Source organism: Zootoca vivipara, chromosome 11 (assembly GCF_965207765.1).
Source record: "Zootoca vivipara chromosome 11, rZooViv2.hap1.1, whole genome shotgun sequence".
In the NCBI taxonomy this organism is placed as follows: Eukaryota; Metazoa; Chordata; class Lepidosauria; order Squamata; family Lacertidae; genus Zootoca; species Zootoca vivipara.
In genome coordinates, this window is record NC_142594.1 from 1,446,981 (window position 1) to 1,464,378 (window position 17,398).

General features: G+C 40.9%; 1 protein-coding gene across 13 annotated transcripts in view; it reads left to right on the forward strand.

Moving 5' to 3' along the window:
• Positions 1 to 6: 6 nt before the first annotated feature.
• Positions 7 to 17,398, forward strand: part of EZH2 (enhancer of zeste 2 polycomb repressive complex 2 subunit) — a 60,782-nt gene continuing 43,390 nt past the window's right edge. For 2 of the 13 annotated variants that reach the window (XM_088654123.1, XM_035101378.3), the window contains exons 1-4: positions 7 to 116; positions 13,848 to 14,002; positions 16,445 to 16,573; positions 16,840 to 16,956. In XM_088654123.1, coding sequence (XP_088510249.1) covers positions 13,856 to 14,002; positions 16,445 to 16,573; positions 16,840 to 16,956 — 393 coding nt within the window. In that variant the 5' untranslated portion in view covers positions 7 to 116; positions 13,848 to 13,855. Of the gene's footprint in view, positions 306 to 13,847; positions 14,003 to 16,444; positions 16,574 to 16,839; positions 16,957 to 17,398 lie in introns of all 13 variants that reach the window. The other 11 variants (XM_088654125.1, XM_035101374.3, XM_088654126.1 and 8 more) reach the window with 7 other exon arrangements.

Below are 17,398 nucleotides of genomic sequence, written 5' to 3' on the forward strand. Positions count from 1 at the left end.
GCTCTTGTCCTGGGCGGGAGGAGGAGGAGGAGGGAAAAGGGCGCGCGGGAGACGCGGGCGGAGAGCGCGCCGGAGGGGAGAGACCGAGACCGGCGGCGGCGGCAGAGGGCGCGAGGGTGAGCGACGGGCGGCCGCCTGAGGGGGCTCGAGGGGGGGCACAGGCGTCGCTTGGGGGGGCAGGGGGCCCTGAGGGGCGGGGCCTGCCCTCCGGGAGAGAGCGCCCCTCCCCCTGTAACTGCCATGGGGCGGGGGGGGGCAGGAGCGAGGGAGTCTCGGGGCGCCGCCTCTTCTCCTCGGAGCAGCAGGTAGGGAGGCGGGCGGGCGCCTGGCCAGCCTAGGGCATTGGGGGGGGGGGGTCCGGAGCCTCCTTCCCTCCCGGTGTGGGGCAGACAGGGGCGCTTCCTCCGGGGCGCCAGGCACTGCCCAGCCCCGGACGCGGCGACGGCGACGGCGGGAGGGGAGGCGCTGGGCTTCGGCGCCGAACTGTCCTTTGTTTGAATGGGCGCCGCCTCTGCCCGCGGAGCCTCTGCGCGCCGGAGGAAGCTGCCGAGTGGGAAGCCCGGCTCCGGGCGGGAGACGTCCCTTGCCTGCTTCATTCCGGGTCGGTGGGTGGGTGGGTTGGAGGGTGGGGGACCTCTTCGCACCTTGCGGGCGCACGGAGCAAGGGGGGCTTCCATGCATTCGTTGTGCGATGGCTGCTCCTCAGACGTGCTCTTTTTCAGTGTCAGAATGCTAATCGGTCTAATCTGGATTTGCCTTTTCTCGGGGGGAATCCAGTAAGTGTAAATCCCGCCTCTGAGTCACTTCAGTAGTGCCCCCGCGTCAGAGCACCCCAGGACGCTTCAACCTTTTGAATCGAAGGTGCTTTCCCACTTTACCAGAAGCATGATGGGTGATGCCAGTGGAAGAATTTTGAAGAAGTTGTTGCCGCCGCTACTATTTCCAAAATTGAAAAGCCTTGCCTATCAAAGCAGAATTCCTATACACGTGTACTTCAAAATAGACATGCATAGGATTGTGCTGCAAGTCTTTTGTGTGACTGGTATTGGTAGAAAAGATTAATACAGGCATCCCCAAACTTCGGCCCTCCAGATGTTTTGGACTACAATTCCCATCTTCCCTGACCACTGGTCCTGTTAGCTTGGGATCATGGGAGTTATAGGCCAAAACATCTGGCGGGCCGCAGTTTGGGGATGCCTGGATTAATATACAATTTTGTTAACTCAAAGGATGGATTTAAGTAGATTCAGTCCTGCTGATGGCAGTGATAGTTCTTAATTTTTTTGTGGCTGGTGTGAAGCCTGAAAATGGCGTGTAGCCCATTCTGGGCTTTCACTAGAATTTTCATCAGTGGAAGTCCTGACATTCATGGAGTACCATCTGATGGCTGCAACTGTGTTTGAAGGTGTCACCTGACCAAACAAACAATGGATGGATTTTTTGTCTGCAAATAAATGAGCAACATGGAAAGGAAAAGAAAACATTTGCTTTTAGACAATGCCTGTATATGTCACAATAGGTACCATCTCAGAAGAAGTATTTTAATTAATAAATAACCGTGTGTAGAGTGGGGAGTGATTGGTTTTGTTTATTACGATGTTAGTATTCTTGTTTTTATATTGTAAACCAACCTGTGATCCTCAGGTGAAGGGTGATACAGAAATTTAATAAATAAAGCAAAAATTTATTGCTGTGTATGTAAGGTAAGGAAGAATTCCTATTCTAAAAAGCTAGCTGTCATCAGCGGTTTTTGTAAGTTTTATATGAAATAGAAATCAGACTGGAGTCCTAGGCATACATTACTTCAGAGCTTTCCAAACTGTGTGTCATAACACACTAGGCTGCAGTGTGTAGGTGTGTTGCGCAAATGCCCCCCCCCCCAGGCTAGAAAGGTGTTAGTTAACCTCTGGTTTGCTGGTAAAATTGAATTACTGTGTCAAGAAATGATGCATGTCCTAAAAGTGTGTCACCAACATGAATAGTTTGGAAAGCTCTGCATTACTTGCTAAGGAGTAGGCCTTACTTAAGAGTTGACAGGTGTATGGTTGTATTATCAGTTTCTTTAAAAAAATGTGCTGCCAAGTTGATCAGGAATAATGGATCAGAAATTTTTTGGTTGGTCAACCAGTTAACAAACATTGCAAGCTTTATTAAACTGGTATCACTTTCTAGCCCAATTTAATATGTTCCCACAAAGTTTATTCTTGCACAATATAAAAATATTTTTTTCTCCCCCCAGTATGTTTAATAGGTATAACAATTTGATGCTTTTAAAATGGGTAGGCTAATGAAATGAACAAAATGAGCAGGATACTTAAAAGGAAATAGCACGTCCAACTGTCTTTCTTTGTGGTTTTTAAAGGTACCACATTGTGAAGATAGACATTACTTTTCTTAGGCAGCAACACTAATATTGAGAGAAGCCAACTTAACTGTGTCCTAGTGCCACTGTTACTCATTGTGGAAAAGTCACAAGGAGGATGTTTAGTTTTATGCACGTTTATAAAGGTAAAGGGACCCCTGACCATTAGGTCCAGTTGTGACCAACTGGGGTTGTGGCACTCATCTCACTCTATTGGCCAAGGGAGCCGGCGTACAGCTTCTGTGTCATGTGGCCAGCATGAATAAGCCGCTTCTGGCGAACCAGAGCAGCACACGGAAACGCTGTTTACCTTCCCGCCAGAGCAGTACTATTTATCTAATTGCACTTTGACATGCTTTTGAGTTGCTAGGTTGGCAGGAGCTGGGACTGAGCCATGGGAGCTCACCCCGTTGCTGGGATTTGAACTGCCAACCTTTTGATCGGCAAGCCCTAGGCTATGTGGTTTAACCCACAGCACCATCCGTGTCCCTCCTATGCACGTTTATAGGGTATGACTAATTGGCTGTGACTTTCTATCATCTGATATATTCCCAGTATATACTGCCAACATACACACGTTTCACTTGTGCAAATTCAGCTTGGCCAAATATGTATGCATACTGTATGCATCTTGGGAGAGCATTCAGAGGTGCAGGTAGAGTACATTTTTTGACAATATGCAATTTTGGCTTTGTGTGCTATCCCTGGAACATAGCCCCCGTGTAAAATAATCTTAAATCCAAAAAGTAGTATTTTATAAAAAGAGCAGGTAGAGACACTTGCTTGATCAGCTGCTTGTGCGGTGGATTGGTGCAGAAACAAAATTGAGCACCCTATGCATGCAAGAGTTCTCCACAGGTTCCCCTCTCATGGACCTGAAGCTTGCAAAAAGCAGGATTGAAACCCCTTTCCACCCCATCAGCTGCTGCATGCAAAGTTCAGCTCTATTTGGTTCCTATCTCCCTCTGCCCTTGCCACCCAACTTTGACAGGTGGGGCCCTGCCTATCCAAGTTGACCAGTGGGGTGAGGGGAGATAAGGATCTGGATCACCAGGGCCAAAATATTCCTTACCCCTGTTTGAAGTGTTTGCATGCTAAACTGTGTGATCATTGTTGACCTGAAAATACTTATGCAAATCCACTATCCTGCTTTCTCTACCCCAACAGTTGCAGTCTTTTTTCTGACCACTGTACTGTAAAGCAGGTGTGCCTATTTAGTTACCTACCATGTTGAACATATTTTGTGGTCTGCCAGTTTTTTGATGCCCATCCCCCAATTTGGCAGCCACAAACGTGTGGCCAAAACAGAAGGTTTATCAAGACCCTTGTAGGCTGCCATCTGTGGCTGATAGACTGCATTTGGATTTGGCAGTCACAAATTCTGTGAATACATTCGAAAGCAACTGCATTCATTTCACGTCACAGTTTCTCATTTAGGGGAAGTTTTTGACAATTGCTGAGTATTGCGGGGCGTGGTGGCATCTTTTGATGCTAGCCCCATAATTCCTATTGTGTTCTTGACTAACATCTGTGTTCATAATCCACTAAATCTTTTTAAACTTGATGGTGTAATAACAGAGCTTCCTTTTTCTAAATAATCAGCAAGCTATTATTGTAATAAACTGAAAACAAGTGTACATTGCATTTTGGTATGCAAGGGGAGCGAGATCCATAGCACCCAGAAATTGCGTCCTGTTTTCTCTTCCATATTTTCCCATTCTTCTTGGTGGTAACGTCAAGATTTGGGTCAGAATCCAGGTAGCAGTACCTGGCCCTCTTGAAGCAGAGTGATAATTTAGCTAGCTGATGTGACAAAATGGCAGAGTTCAAAGTATGACTTGGTTGCTTTTGGATAAAGTGTTTCTGTATGGAATTGGGGGAGAGGAAGGAATACAGACTTAATGGCCAGTGGGGTGTGCAGAGAACAAGAGCCGGAAGCTATTAGTTTATCACACAGTTTTTGTAAAAATATATGATCCTGCTTATTCCAAGAGTATGTGTGTAGGTAGTTTTAAAAAGTAGTTTTAAAAACTGTTAGTCATATTTTAAAATCTGACAAACCTTGTTTAAAATGAGCCTTTTAAGAGTTCCTTTAAAAAAAAGAAGTCCCTTGTCTTCTAAATTTCCTTTTCTTTCTCTTTTAACCTCTCTTCTATTTCTTTTTAAAAATATCTCTCTTACTCTATTCCTTTCTTTTCCCCACCCCAATGTTTTTATTGTATTTGGATCAAAATCATAGTTTGTACAAAAAATGGGAAATGATATTTGATATTAAGTTTTGTATTTTTCTCTATAAAGCCTGATAAAATGGTGTGTGTGTTTTTTAAGTGTTTCTCTTGGAGCATACCTGTGTAGTATTTCAAAACAATTGAGTTCCATTATCAGGATCTAACTTGTGCCTAATAGGAGCAAAATAGAGCTTAAAAGGGAAGGGAGAGAAGTTGTTGGCTTGGCCCCTGTTACTAGTTGTTAAGTCTGGCATTTAGATTTTGCTGCTGTTAATCAATAGTCTGGACTGCATGGTGTTGCATTGCGAGCCACATACAGCCTCTGGTGGTCCCGTTTGTTGGTTGACTCAACATAGCATACATGTGGTGGCCATTAGGCAGGGTTTTTTATTCTTAAGAAAAGCAAAACAAATGGCTGAATATTTAAGGTGAACCAGAATGGTTATCGAAATTAAGACAGCATGGCATGTTAGACAATAGTTGTTCTTGCAGTCATGAGATGTGCAGATTTCAGCCCAATAAGTATGCAAAGAAACAGTACTCCCAAGTACTGTTATTGAAAGGATAATCACCAGGGCCAAGAGTTTAAGAAGAGGGCATTGTGTTTCTTTGCATATTTATTGGGTTGAAATCTTGCACATCTCATGACTGGAAGGCCAGCAAGTGAAATTGAGCCAGGAAATGAATAGGAACTTAGCATAGGGTAATAAAATAAGGTACCTAGGGATCTTGATTTGAGTTCTTCAGTTAACCTACACTGCTGGTTGTCATTTCCAAAAAGACCTATAATTGTAATTTTAATGAAATAGCATTTCATTTTATCTTTGTGTCTGTTTTGGACATTCCTCAATCTGTTCAAATAAATTGAGCAGCTCAGCGTGCATCAGTGGTGCAAGCCCCTATACTAGCTGCTTCTACCACTGTATGCCAATTCCATATATTTATTAAAATAGCTACCAAAACTTGCTTATTTCAGATGCAATTATAATGTCTTCGTTATTACAACCCAGGGCATAGGTTGGGGGAGGAAGCTGAGTCCCTGAAGCCTGACAGAACATGAAGAAGCAGATCTACTAATTACATAGTCATTAATGTGTGTGGCCTATTTCAATTTGGAATCTAATTAGGAAAGAAGCTATATTCCCCATACTATGAAAAGCTTTCACTTTTATCATCCCTTTCCAAAAAGGTAGCAGCTGCCTGCAGTCATACTGTATGTTTTCAGCTACTCACCTTCATAGAATCATGGAATTGCACAAATTGGAAGGGACTACTAGGGTCATCTAGTCCAACCCCCTGCAATGCAGGAATCTTTTGCCCACATGGGGCTTGAACCCACAACCCTGAGATTAAGAATCTCACGCTCTCCTGACTGAGCTATCCCAGTTCTCAATTGTAGGTAAAGTATTATCTTAATATTCTTATAAAAGCCTATTACGTTTAAAATAAATAAATGAGGGGTATCAGCTACTACCATCAGATCACTTATTTTAAGAATCTGAAGGAAAGGCTCGTGCACTATCAACTTTTTATTTATTTATTACATTTATATACCGCTGTTTTCTTCCAACGAGCTCAATGTGGTCCACATTTCATCCTCACAACAACTTTGTGAAGTAGGTTAGACTAGATGATGACTGGCCAATGTCGCCCAGTGAGCTGCAGGGCTGAGTGGGGATTTGAACCCTAGTCTCCCATGTCCTAGTCCAACACACTAACCATTATGCCACACTGGCTCTTACCGTGTTATTCTTGCTTAGTTGTAATGAATTTAGTTTTGAAAAGAAGGCAAAGACTCTGAGCTCTTTGGAGATAGATGGGGTACATGTAAAATACAATGATAATGTGATATCCAGTTATATTTATTATTGCATCTCAGGCCATATATATCTTCCAGCATTCCATTGTTTGCTTACTGTATAGGATTTAACTTTAAAAATTGTTACACATACCTTTCTGTATCTGTACAGAAATAAATTTACAAACGTTAAAGGTAGTCCTGTTTTCCCATAAGGGGGGAAAAAAATCAAAATTCATATTAGCACAGTAACTGTTTATTTGCTCAAAGCATGGGCAAGATAAAGAAGTGAGACCTAAAGGAATATCATGACAGTTCATCTCCTTCCCTGTTTGTTTTGAACATGCATATTTTCAAGAAAAAGCAGTTGCCTTTCAGATCCTGTTGAAAAGTATAAACATAGTATATGCAGAACTTTCAAACACCTATCATACCAACTATTTACATTAGAAAAAAATCAAATTAATTCTGGTACCTTTTGTAGTCTACATCTAAAACTGAAAACTTTTATTCTGATGAGGTTTTATTGCTAAAATTGGTATGTCACTAAAAAGGCACCAACCTTCTCATTGCTATTGCAGTCGTCACATAGATCATTTGCATCTTCTGCCTTGGCCACTGTCTCATCTTTCTTTTATCTTTACTGACGGACTTCCGGTGGAGCTGCGGCCATCACGAGGAGCGCAGAAAAACCTCTCAAGGGGATTCCGAGTGATACATTGGATTTAGGGGGTCTTGCCAAGACCAGGCAGACCTGGTTGCTTCAGGGGGAGTTACCCTGAAGTTCGGGGTACCAAGCGGCGCCCTTGGCAGCTCTCCTTCTTGGGTTCCTGGCTTAGGAGCACGAGGGGGGATCGAGCAGCAAATGCGAGGGGGGTGCATCGCCGAACCTGTATCACACAGTCTCAGGCTCCAGATGAAAAGCAGCCCACTTCCGAAAAGGAGAAAGCTGGAATTATGATAGATTTTCTATATACCTGAGGAATTTACTTGACCCAACTGGAAAAACAGTGGGGCGCAAAAAGGGATTCCTTCCTCACATTGGTGTTGAAAATCAGTGGGAGGTTGCAGGAAAAAGCTGACTAAGACGTTCCTACGAAGTGTGAGTAAGAACTTTACTAAAACTCCAAAGACTTATTTGGGTCTTGGGGGGCAAGGAAGGAGGCTGAATATCCCTTTTACTGTGGTAAAAGGAGATTGAGAGACTGAAAAAAGTTATTTATGAAACTTACTGCGCTTTTTGAGAAAAGAAAAGACTACATACCGGTATTTCGTACTCTCCTAGGATACTGAAGCCATATATAATAAAGACTTTAATGCATGGACGGCCCACGGATATAAAATGGAAAAGAAATGATTGACAGAATTATAAACTTTTTGGGGGGAGACAGCCAAAGAAGACGTGCTAAAGGGACATTTAGAAAACGAAGAGGACGATTTAAAGCGAAGGACTTTTCCCGGTTTATTTCTCTGTTTCCTGGTCCTTAGGAGGTCTGATTGTGGGAGGCAGAACTGATCACAGAGCAGAAACACTAAAGAACTTAACTTTTATTTACACCTCTTAATTGTACTCTCCAACTGCAAGAAACAAGCAAAGTCATCAAGATATAAAACACGTTAAAGCTTGCAGAGGAGACGTCACTGGATAAAAACTGAGTATACAAGCAGCGGGGACTTTGGGGGGGGGGGAAGACTATAAACGGAACTTAATCTCTCCAGGGTACAGCGGGGTTGGATTGGGGAAACTGTCCTGGAATTAAAGGCATTTGCAATGTTTGTAACAAGCAGTGTATGAAGACTAAGGTCTGGTGATACAAATGTATTACAAAGTAATTGAGGGTAACTCGTGGGGAGGGCAAAGGAATATAGAGGGAAGAAACCGAAATTGAGTGCCATCTAGTGGACATAGACATAATTGCAACTGTTATCTGAAAAATTAGAGAAATTGCGACCCCTAGTGGAGAATATAAAATAACAGAAAATAAAATGAAGGGAGCAAAAACAGCAGCAACCCCAGGAGAAAGAAGGGCATCTAGACAGGAAGAAGGTAAAGAATGGGAGGGACTCCTAAATGAGATTAGGAAGGTAATCAAGCAAAGCTCAATAGACCAAAAATTTGAAAAAGTAGTGGGGGAATTGTCTCAGCAAATAAAGGAAATAACAGTTAAATCTAAAGCAATAGAAACTACTAGAAGGGTCCAAAGAGAAGTAAAGGAAACAAAGAAGGAGACAGATTGTACGAAAGAGGAGATAGATAAATTGAAAAAGGAAAAGGAATACATTCTAGATAGTATAGCCTTAATGGAACTGAGGCAAAAACAACTGAATTTAAAATTCCGGGGGCTCCCAGAAGAGCCAAATGAAAATATTAGAGAGAAATTGACTGTAGAAATAGTGAATTGGATGGGTCTGAAAATAGAAGAAATAGAAGTTGCAATTATGAATGCCTTTAGAATTAAGGTAAAATCGGCAAAAGCAAAGAAACTCCCGGGAGATTGCCTAGTGATATTTAATTCCATGGATATGAGAAATGCAATCTTGAGACAAAGTTTTATGCAGAAATTAGTTATTGAAGGGAGAGAAATAATCATATTTAAAGAGGTCCCGACAAGAATGTTGTGCAAGAGAAATAAATTCCGAGAAATTACAGGGGGTTTGATGAGAGATGGAATCAGCTTTAGGTGGGAAATACCAGATGGGGTCTCCTATTTCAAAGAAAAAAGATTTACAATTAAAAATCAGCATGAAATTGATACATTTAGGAGAAAGTATGAGCAAATACTGGGGATGGGAAGGAGAAAGGAAGAAGGTGTGGTAGGAGGGGAAGAGAAGAAAAAATGAGAAGAGGACGAGGAGAGTGCAGAAGAAGGAGGAGAAGAGGAAATAAATATAGAAATGTATAATGACACCCAGTCATAAAAATATAAGAAGATAGATATAATAATTGAATAAAAATATGGCATTGAAAATCAAGTCTTGGAATGTGAATGGTTTAAACAGTAAAAGTAAAAGGAACAAATTTGAGTATGTACTGACTAAAGAAAATTTAGACATAATATGTTTACAAGAAATGCATATTTCAAGGAAACACAAAAGGCTATTAATAAATAAAAAATTGGGCATAGATTTTGCAACTTTAGATGAAAAGAAAAAAAAGAGGGGTAGTGGTATATATAAAAGAGAAATATGAACCAAACCTGATTTATAAAGATGAGGAGGGAAGGGTAATAATAGTCCAAATGATGGGATGGGGGGGGGATTACTGATAGTAGGAGTGTATGCTCCAAACCAGAGGAGGACGGAATTTTATAAAAAGTTGGAGAAAAACTTATTGGAATATATGGGGGACTTAAATGGAGTAGTAAGACCAGAGATGGACAGGACTACTAGAAGGAAAGACACCACCGAAGGTAAGCTACCAAAAACTTTTTTTACGTTGGTGGAGAACTTAGGTTTAGTGGATAGCTGGAGGTATAAAAACCCGACTGCTAAACAATTCACGTTCTTCTCCGAGCCCAATCAAAGTTCGGGGAGAATAGATTATATCTGGGTATCTAAAGAATTAATTTCAAGAATAAACAAAATAGATCTACCCCCGAGAACACTCTCTGACCATAACCCAATTTATTTGGAATTACAGAAGGAACAAGCCCCTTATAGGTGGAAAATGAATAAATGACTTTTTAATGACAAAGTGGAAAGAGCAAAGGAGACAATTGGAATATTTTGAGCTGAATGTGAACAAAGGAACACACACAAACGTAGTCTGGGATGCTGGAAAAGCTGTAATGAGGGGTTTTTTGATCCAGCAGAACAGCATTAAAAGGAAGGAAAGAGAGAAGAAGAAGGAAGAAATAATGAAACACCTTATGGAGAATGAGAAATTGTTGATCTCCAAACCAGGAGATTTACAGATAAAACAAAATATTAGGATGTTACAAACTCAATTTTCTATGTTAATAAATCAGGAGGTGGAATGGAAATTAAAATGGATAAAACAAAGAAATTTTAAATATGCTAACAAAAGTGGCAAATTGCTACCTTGGCAATTAAAGAAGCAACAAAAACAAAATACTATAAACAAAATAAGAAAAGAAGAGACTGTAACTGAAAACCCAAAAGAAATTAGAAAAGTATTCCAGAAATTTTACAAAGAACCGTTTCAAAAAGGAAAGGAGGATGAGAATGAAATGGAGAAATATCTAAGAAATCATAAACCAAAAATAGTCTCAAAAGAACAGAGTAATCAGATAAATGTTCCAATAACCCCAATAGAATTACAAGAGGCGATAAAAAGAACAAAATTAGGGAAGGCCCCAGGACCAGAAGGCCTACCAGCAAAATATTATAAAGAACTAGTAGATCAGGTAACACCAGTGTTAGTAAAGGTGATGAATGATATTTTGGTAAAAGGACAAATACCAAAATCATGGAAAGATGCCTACATAACCCTAATACCAAAAGAAAACACGGATCTGCTGAACGTAAAAAATTACCACCCAATCTCTCTCTTAAATATCAACTATAAACTCTTTGTGGACATTAAGGCAAATAGACTGAAAACGGTCCTAAATGAAACAACCCATAAGGATCAATCGGGATTCTTGCCAGGTTGGCAGATGAGGAATAATGTAAGAACGGTGGTTGATATAATTGAATACTTAGAGATCAGAATAGATAAGAAGGCAGCGTTGATATTTGTCGACGCCGAGAAAGCCTTCGACAACATATCCTGGAAATATATGAAAAAATGTGAGGATATAATGGGTTTAGGAGAAAGCTTCTTAAAGGGCATCAATGCAATATATTCAGAACAGAGGGCAAAGCTGATCGTAAATAATGCAGTAACGGAAGACCTAGAAATAACAAAGGGCACCAGACGGGGTGCCCCTTATCACCTTTACTGTTTATAACAGCGTTGGAGGTCCTAATGGAAAGCATGAGGGAAAACAAGGCCATAAAAGGGATAAGAATTGGAACTAAAGAGTATAAACAAAAAGCCTTTGCGGATGACCTTGTATTAATGCTGGAAGAACCACAAAATAGTATGGAGGAGATGATGAAGGAAATGGATGAATTCGGGAGATTGGCAGGTTTTTAATTGAATAAAGAAAAGACTAAAAAGCTGGTGAAAAATTTGAGTAAAAAAGAGACCGAGGATCTACAAGAAAAATTTGGCATCATGGCTGCCAAAAAAGTCAAATATTTAGGAATATGGCTGACCTCTAAAAATATAAATTTATTTGACAACTATATAGTAATTTGGAAAGACATTAAGAAAGACCTAGAGACTTGGAATAATCTGAATTTATCATTATGGGGAAGAATAGCTACCGTCAAGATGAACGTCTTACCGAGGATGTTCTTCTTTTTACAAATGTTACCTACAGTCAAGGGGACGGGACAATTTGAGGAATGGAGGAAAATAATATCAACATTCATTTGGCAGGGGAAACCACCGAGAATAAAACACAAACTGCTGAAAGATAAGAAGGAAAGAGGTGGTTTCACCCTACCTGGTCTAAAAACCTATTTCGGGTTGTGCTGCCTGGTATGGCTAAGGGACTGGATAACATTGAGGGACACGGATTTACTAGACTTAGAAGGATTCAGCAATTTATATGGGTGGCACTCATACCTGTGGTATAACAAAGTAAAAGTCCACAAAGGTTTTCTGACCCATGTAATAAGGAAAGCACTGTATGAGGTGTGGCAAAGATATAAAAATTTACTGGAGAGAAAAACACCCAGGTGGTTGTCGCCCACAGCAGCACTGACTATTAAAAAAAAAAGAATATGGAATCCAATTGGTTAAAATATGTGACCTGGCTTGCCCATCCATCGCCTTCCTCTTTTTCTTTAGAGCCCCAACAGTGAAAGAGGGTTTCGTGCGTGTCTTCCTGTGTTCCAGGGGTAGCCCCTGTGGGCACCCCGGCTTTGTTGGGCACAGGGATGGTTCCCTGGGCCTGGATTAGTAATGCCCCTTCCTCTGTTCCCCTTGCAGGCACTCTTCCCATTGGCCCAGCAGCCTTTGCGAACCTAGTGGCTGGGCTCCCTCTGGCTGCCTGGCTGCCTTCCCTGGCCGCCCTCCCATAGCACACACCAATGCTGGTTCTCATGCTGACACTGCTCTGGGTAACCACAGATGCCTCCAATGCAGCTGTGAGGCACAACCTGAGTGGCCAGTGGTGACTGTGGTAGAGTTGCACAGAGACATTGTGGTGGGGCTCTCTCCTCGTTGCAATGGGGGGGGGGTTCTGTGGTAGGGGAAGGTGGTGGTGCCATGCCTGGTGCTGAGCAGGCTGTGGAGCCAGGCAATAGTCCACATTTGCATGAAGCATTTGTTTGCAGTAAAGGCTTGTTTTTGCATTGACCCCTGTGAAGTGACAGGTTTCCTTGATCTGATGTGGGGATCATTGAGTGCTTGCGCTGCTGGCAGAGCCATGTGCATGATTTCTGCGTGTGCTGATGGTTGGCCACATGTGTTTTCAGTGAGGCAAGTGTTCCTATTAGGTGGTGTGTTTGGATTGGCTGGCAATGGCAGCATTGCTGTGAATGTCATGGGCCTGTATTTGGGGCTTCTGCTGAGCTCTTAAGTTTTTAGCTGGCTTCAGATTCTTTTTTTCTCTGGCAGAGCGCATGATTTTTTTTAAAGCAAATACTAAATACTAAAGGCCCTTGTCTGTTTAATTGATATATCCTAATATTTTAAATTTCCTGTAATTCAAACTTTAAAAGCACACAGGCTTACTCAGCTCTGCAACCTTGTAAATTTCTGTTGTACCTTTCTTTCTAACACAAGCTTCCATGGCAGCTATCAACATTTCTTCAACAGTAAAAAAATATATATACAAAACTTTAAAATGATTTATAATTGGGAGGCCCAGATTAAGTTATCTAGTAGCCTTAGCACTGAGCTCATCTCATGTTTAAGAGTGAGGATTAATGTTCATTATATCTCTGCTAATAGCAGGTGCCTTTCCCCCACTCCTTGTGAGCACTCTGCATTTGTGACTAATGAATTGCTGGCGTTATTTGTCATGACCAGAAACTGCAATCTCTTATCAACACGCAACCCACATTTGTAAGATTTGCAGTGGTGAGTCTAAGGAACAGAGCAGAAAGCAGCTGCCTCACACTGACCCTCAACCTAAATGTCAAGGATTATATCTTGATACTTCTGTGGCTTCTGGAACCCATACTATTAGGATGGAGTTCCTAGACTTACTTACTACTAAGGCAGGGTTAAGGATAGGACTCTGGAGTATACTGTCATTTGAATTTTCCAGTGAAAAAGTAGCACTCTAATTTTGGAAATGAGTGCTACAGACGGGCTATAGCCCATTTCATATATAGACTCCTTTGCATGCATAAAGAGGCCCTTGGCCATAGAATAGATACCAGCCACTTAGTAGGCCTGACTGTGTTTGATCTTATATCTAGGTTCTATTCCTTGCAGGGATAATCATGGGTCAGACCGGAAAGAAATCTGAGAAAGGACCAATTTGCTGGAGGAAGCGTGTAAAATCAGAATATATGCGACTTAGGCAACTCAAGAGATTCAGACGGGCAGATGAAGTAAAGGTAACTAAGACACCTAATCCCAATAATAAGGTATTAAGATGACTCTTTTTCAGTATGAATTTGTTTTTATACTGTAGTTTTGTAGTAAAATATTTTATTTTGCTTTTGACTTTCACCCTGTATTGGTTCTGATAAAAGGGCAACCATGAGAGCATTCAGTAATAAAATGAGGCTGTCTCTCGTTGAGTTTCAACAATTGCTCATGTTGTGATCTATTTAGTTCTGATGACACCCTGACTCTGGAATACCCTCCTAGGGAGTCTTAACCAGTGCTGGCATTACAATTTTTTCAGAACACTAGGTTAAAAAAGTTATTCACTCGGGCATTGTAAATTGTTGTTATGGCCTCTGTTCTGCCTTTGTATCTCTGTTCTGTTTTGTATTTTTATTGTCTCCCAATGTTATCAATGTTTGAGGGATATTCTGTTGCATTAGAATTATAATGTATTTTTATTGTTGTACTTTGTTGGTAATATTGTGCCCTGAGCAACATTTGGTGTGTGCCCCCTCCCCCATTTCTTATTTTCACAGTAATTAATTAATTAATTAATTTATTATTATTGCATCCCCTTGGCTCGGTGTCCTGTGCAGGGGAACTGCTTGCACAACCCTAAATCTAGCACTGCCTAGGATCCATTTGAGCAAAGGGCAGTCTGGACATTTTAAAAATATGTAAATAAATAAACAGCTGTTTTCCATTCAGTATTGTTGTCCCTTTTAGAATGATTCATATACTGTATTGGCATTAGAAAAAGTTTTGCTTGTATATGCAAAGTGCATAATATCTTACCACCCTCAGTATAGAATTTGGATTTTTGCAACAGAACAACTATAAAGAGCCCAGTGGGATTTCTGACTTTGAAGAGTGGACACCCATGCCGCCATATTGCAAACTACTTTTGAAAGTGTTGTCAATTTCTGAAGGGCTCTGCTAAGTGCAATGCAGGGCTGCTGTTTGAAAAACACAATCCCCAAGGGCATCTTGGGTTCATTGGCCAGCCCCAAATTATAATGGCCATATAATGCTAGTGGAGTAAGCTGGATGAATGGTGTCCTGCAAAATTTCATTTAAAATATTATATTTGTTGAACACAAATTTAAGTACCTTCTAAAGGTGATGCTTTATTAAAACAGCTTTCATCTTTTCAAACTGTTTATTCACTTTAATATTGTTTGGAAAGAACTACTTTTTCTGAATTGTTTTGGTGAGGTCAGATAAGCTGCTTTGCAAGATTAATGTCCACATTATAGACCACCTGTGATTATCTCCATAAAGTTCTCCACATTTTGCTGGATCAATAGAGCTTCTGCATGTACTGTGTAACTTTTCAGGACCTATTTCCCATAACAACAGTCAACCCTCCCGTTGCCAGTTGCACCTAGAAGTCTGGGAACATGGAGTGGCACCTGGTACAGTGTGAGGGGCTGCGGTCAGAAATCAAAGTTGTAGACAGTCCAATGCTCTAGGTGCAAACATGTGTTTCTTTAGTCATTATCTTAAAACAATAACCCTGATGGTAAGCTAATATTACCCATACAGTATATTGCAAGGGGTGTGGGCTACGAGAGAGGGTTGCCCAAAGCTGCCTGGAGAGATTCCTAGTTCATAAGTCATGTTCTTAACTCTACATGACACTAGTTCACACTTGGTTTTGCTGTCTATAGCACTGACATAATGAAGTATGGTATTGTATGTGCATAGCTCTTGTTCCATCTTTATATGCTGCTTAGCAAGTCTTGCAATTGTTCATAGTAGAATTCCTAAATTAGTTTATCTCTCATTTTGTCAGATGCAATGAAAATATTCTAGTGGACTATTTTTGAAAAACGGTGTGTCTGAAAATCAGTACGGGTCAAGAGTTCTTAAGCATCACTGTTTTGAGGACCTTGAGAACTTGAAGGGTGAAAGATAAGAATCCTCACGGTTCTGCACATCTTGTTTTAAGCTCCTGGAGTCCAGCATTTTGTCATTATTTGCTTTTGAAAAATATATTAGTTGTTTTCTTTCATTTGTTTTGTTGTCAGAGACCATTTGAAAATATACTGTGGGCCACAGTTTAAGCACTCTTAAGGTAGATGATAAAATACCCTTGCCTCCTGAAATAGCTGAACCATAATGAAACCTCTAGCAGGTTTGGTTAGATGCCTATGGCATAGTCTTCAGAAGCTGCTTTATGCCGAGTCCGATCATTGGCCGTGGGTGTCAGGGCTGAACCTGGGTCTTCTGTGTGCAAAGCATGTGCTCTACCACTGAAGTCAAACTGCAGTGGTTCAGATGAGAGACTTTCCCAGTCCTGCTTGACAATGTTGGGGCTTGAATCTGAGAGCTTCTGCATGCAAAATAGATGTTCTGCTGTGGAGCTATATCCCTTGCCTGTCTTTCACAGTCAGATGAGCATTGTTTTTAGATACCCAAATAACTTTACAAATGCTTGTGGGTTCTCGGTTCTTAAAACATTATTTTATTTCTAGAGCATGTTTAATTCTAATCGTCAGAAGATCCAAGAAAGAACAGAAATATTAAATCAAGAATGGAAACAACGCCGGATACAACCTGTGCACATCATGACTTCTGTGAGCTCATTGCGTGGGACCAGGGAGGTTGGTTAACATGATGTGTTTGCTTGAAATGTTGTTAGAAAGTAGGCATTACCTATGCTATGTATGGTGTGCGCCATACCTAAGGAACAACCCTATCCGAGTAAAAGCAAACATTTATAAGCACTTTTCAATGTTAGCATTTCTTTTTGAATTAAAACTGTTCACTTTATCCCTTGGAAATGCACACCTTTGTTTGTCAAGTCAGGTTTTTGCTGCTGTTTGAAAACAACGTACTACTAGTAGTGTAATTGTATCTCTTCTTCCAGTGTTCAGTCACCAGTGACTTAGATTTTCCAAAGCAAGTGATTCCCCTCAAGACTCTGAATGCTGTTGCTTCAGTACCCATAATGTACTCTTGGTCTCCCCTTCAGCAAAACTTTATGGTAAGTGAAATACGGACACTAACACCCCTGACAATAAATAAAAAAATCATCCATTAAAACCAGCATAAAACTAAACAGAAAAAATGAAGGGCAGTATGAAATGTGTAAATAATGCTGGAGTTACCATGTCAGTTGAGCAGCTTGCAATAGATAAAACTGATTTATAGAATTGCATTGACTGTAGCAGGTATATAGTTTTGGTTTAGAAGAAATAAGCCAAATGCACCCCTTTCCCTTTTCTCTACATATACAGTGGTACCTCGGTTTAAGAACAGTCCTGTTTACGAACGATTCGGTTTATGAACGCTGCAAAACCAGAAGTAGTGTCCCGGTTTGCAAACTTTACCTTGGTCTAAGAACGGAATCTGAACGGTGGAAGGGCATCAGGGAAAGTGTGCCTCAGTTTAAGAATGAACTTCTGGAATGGATTAAGTTCCTAAAC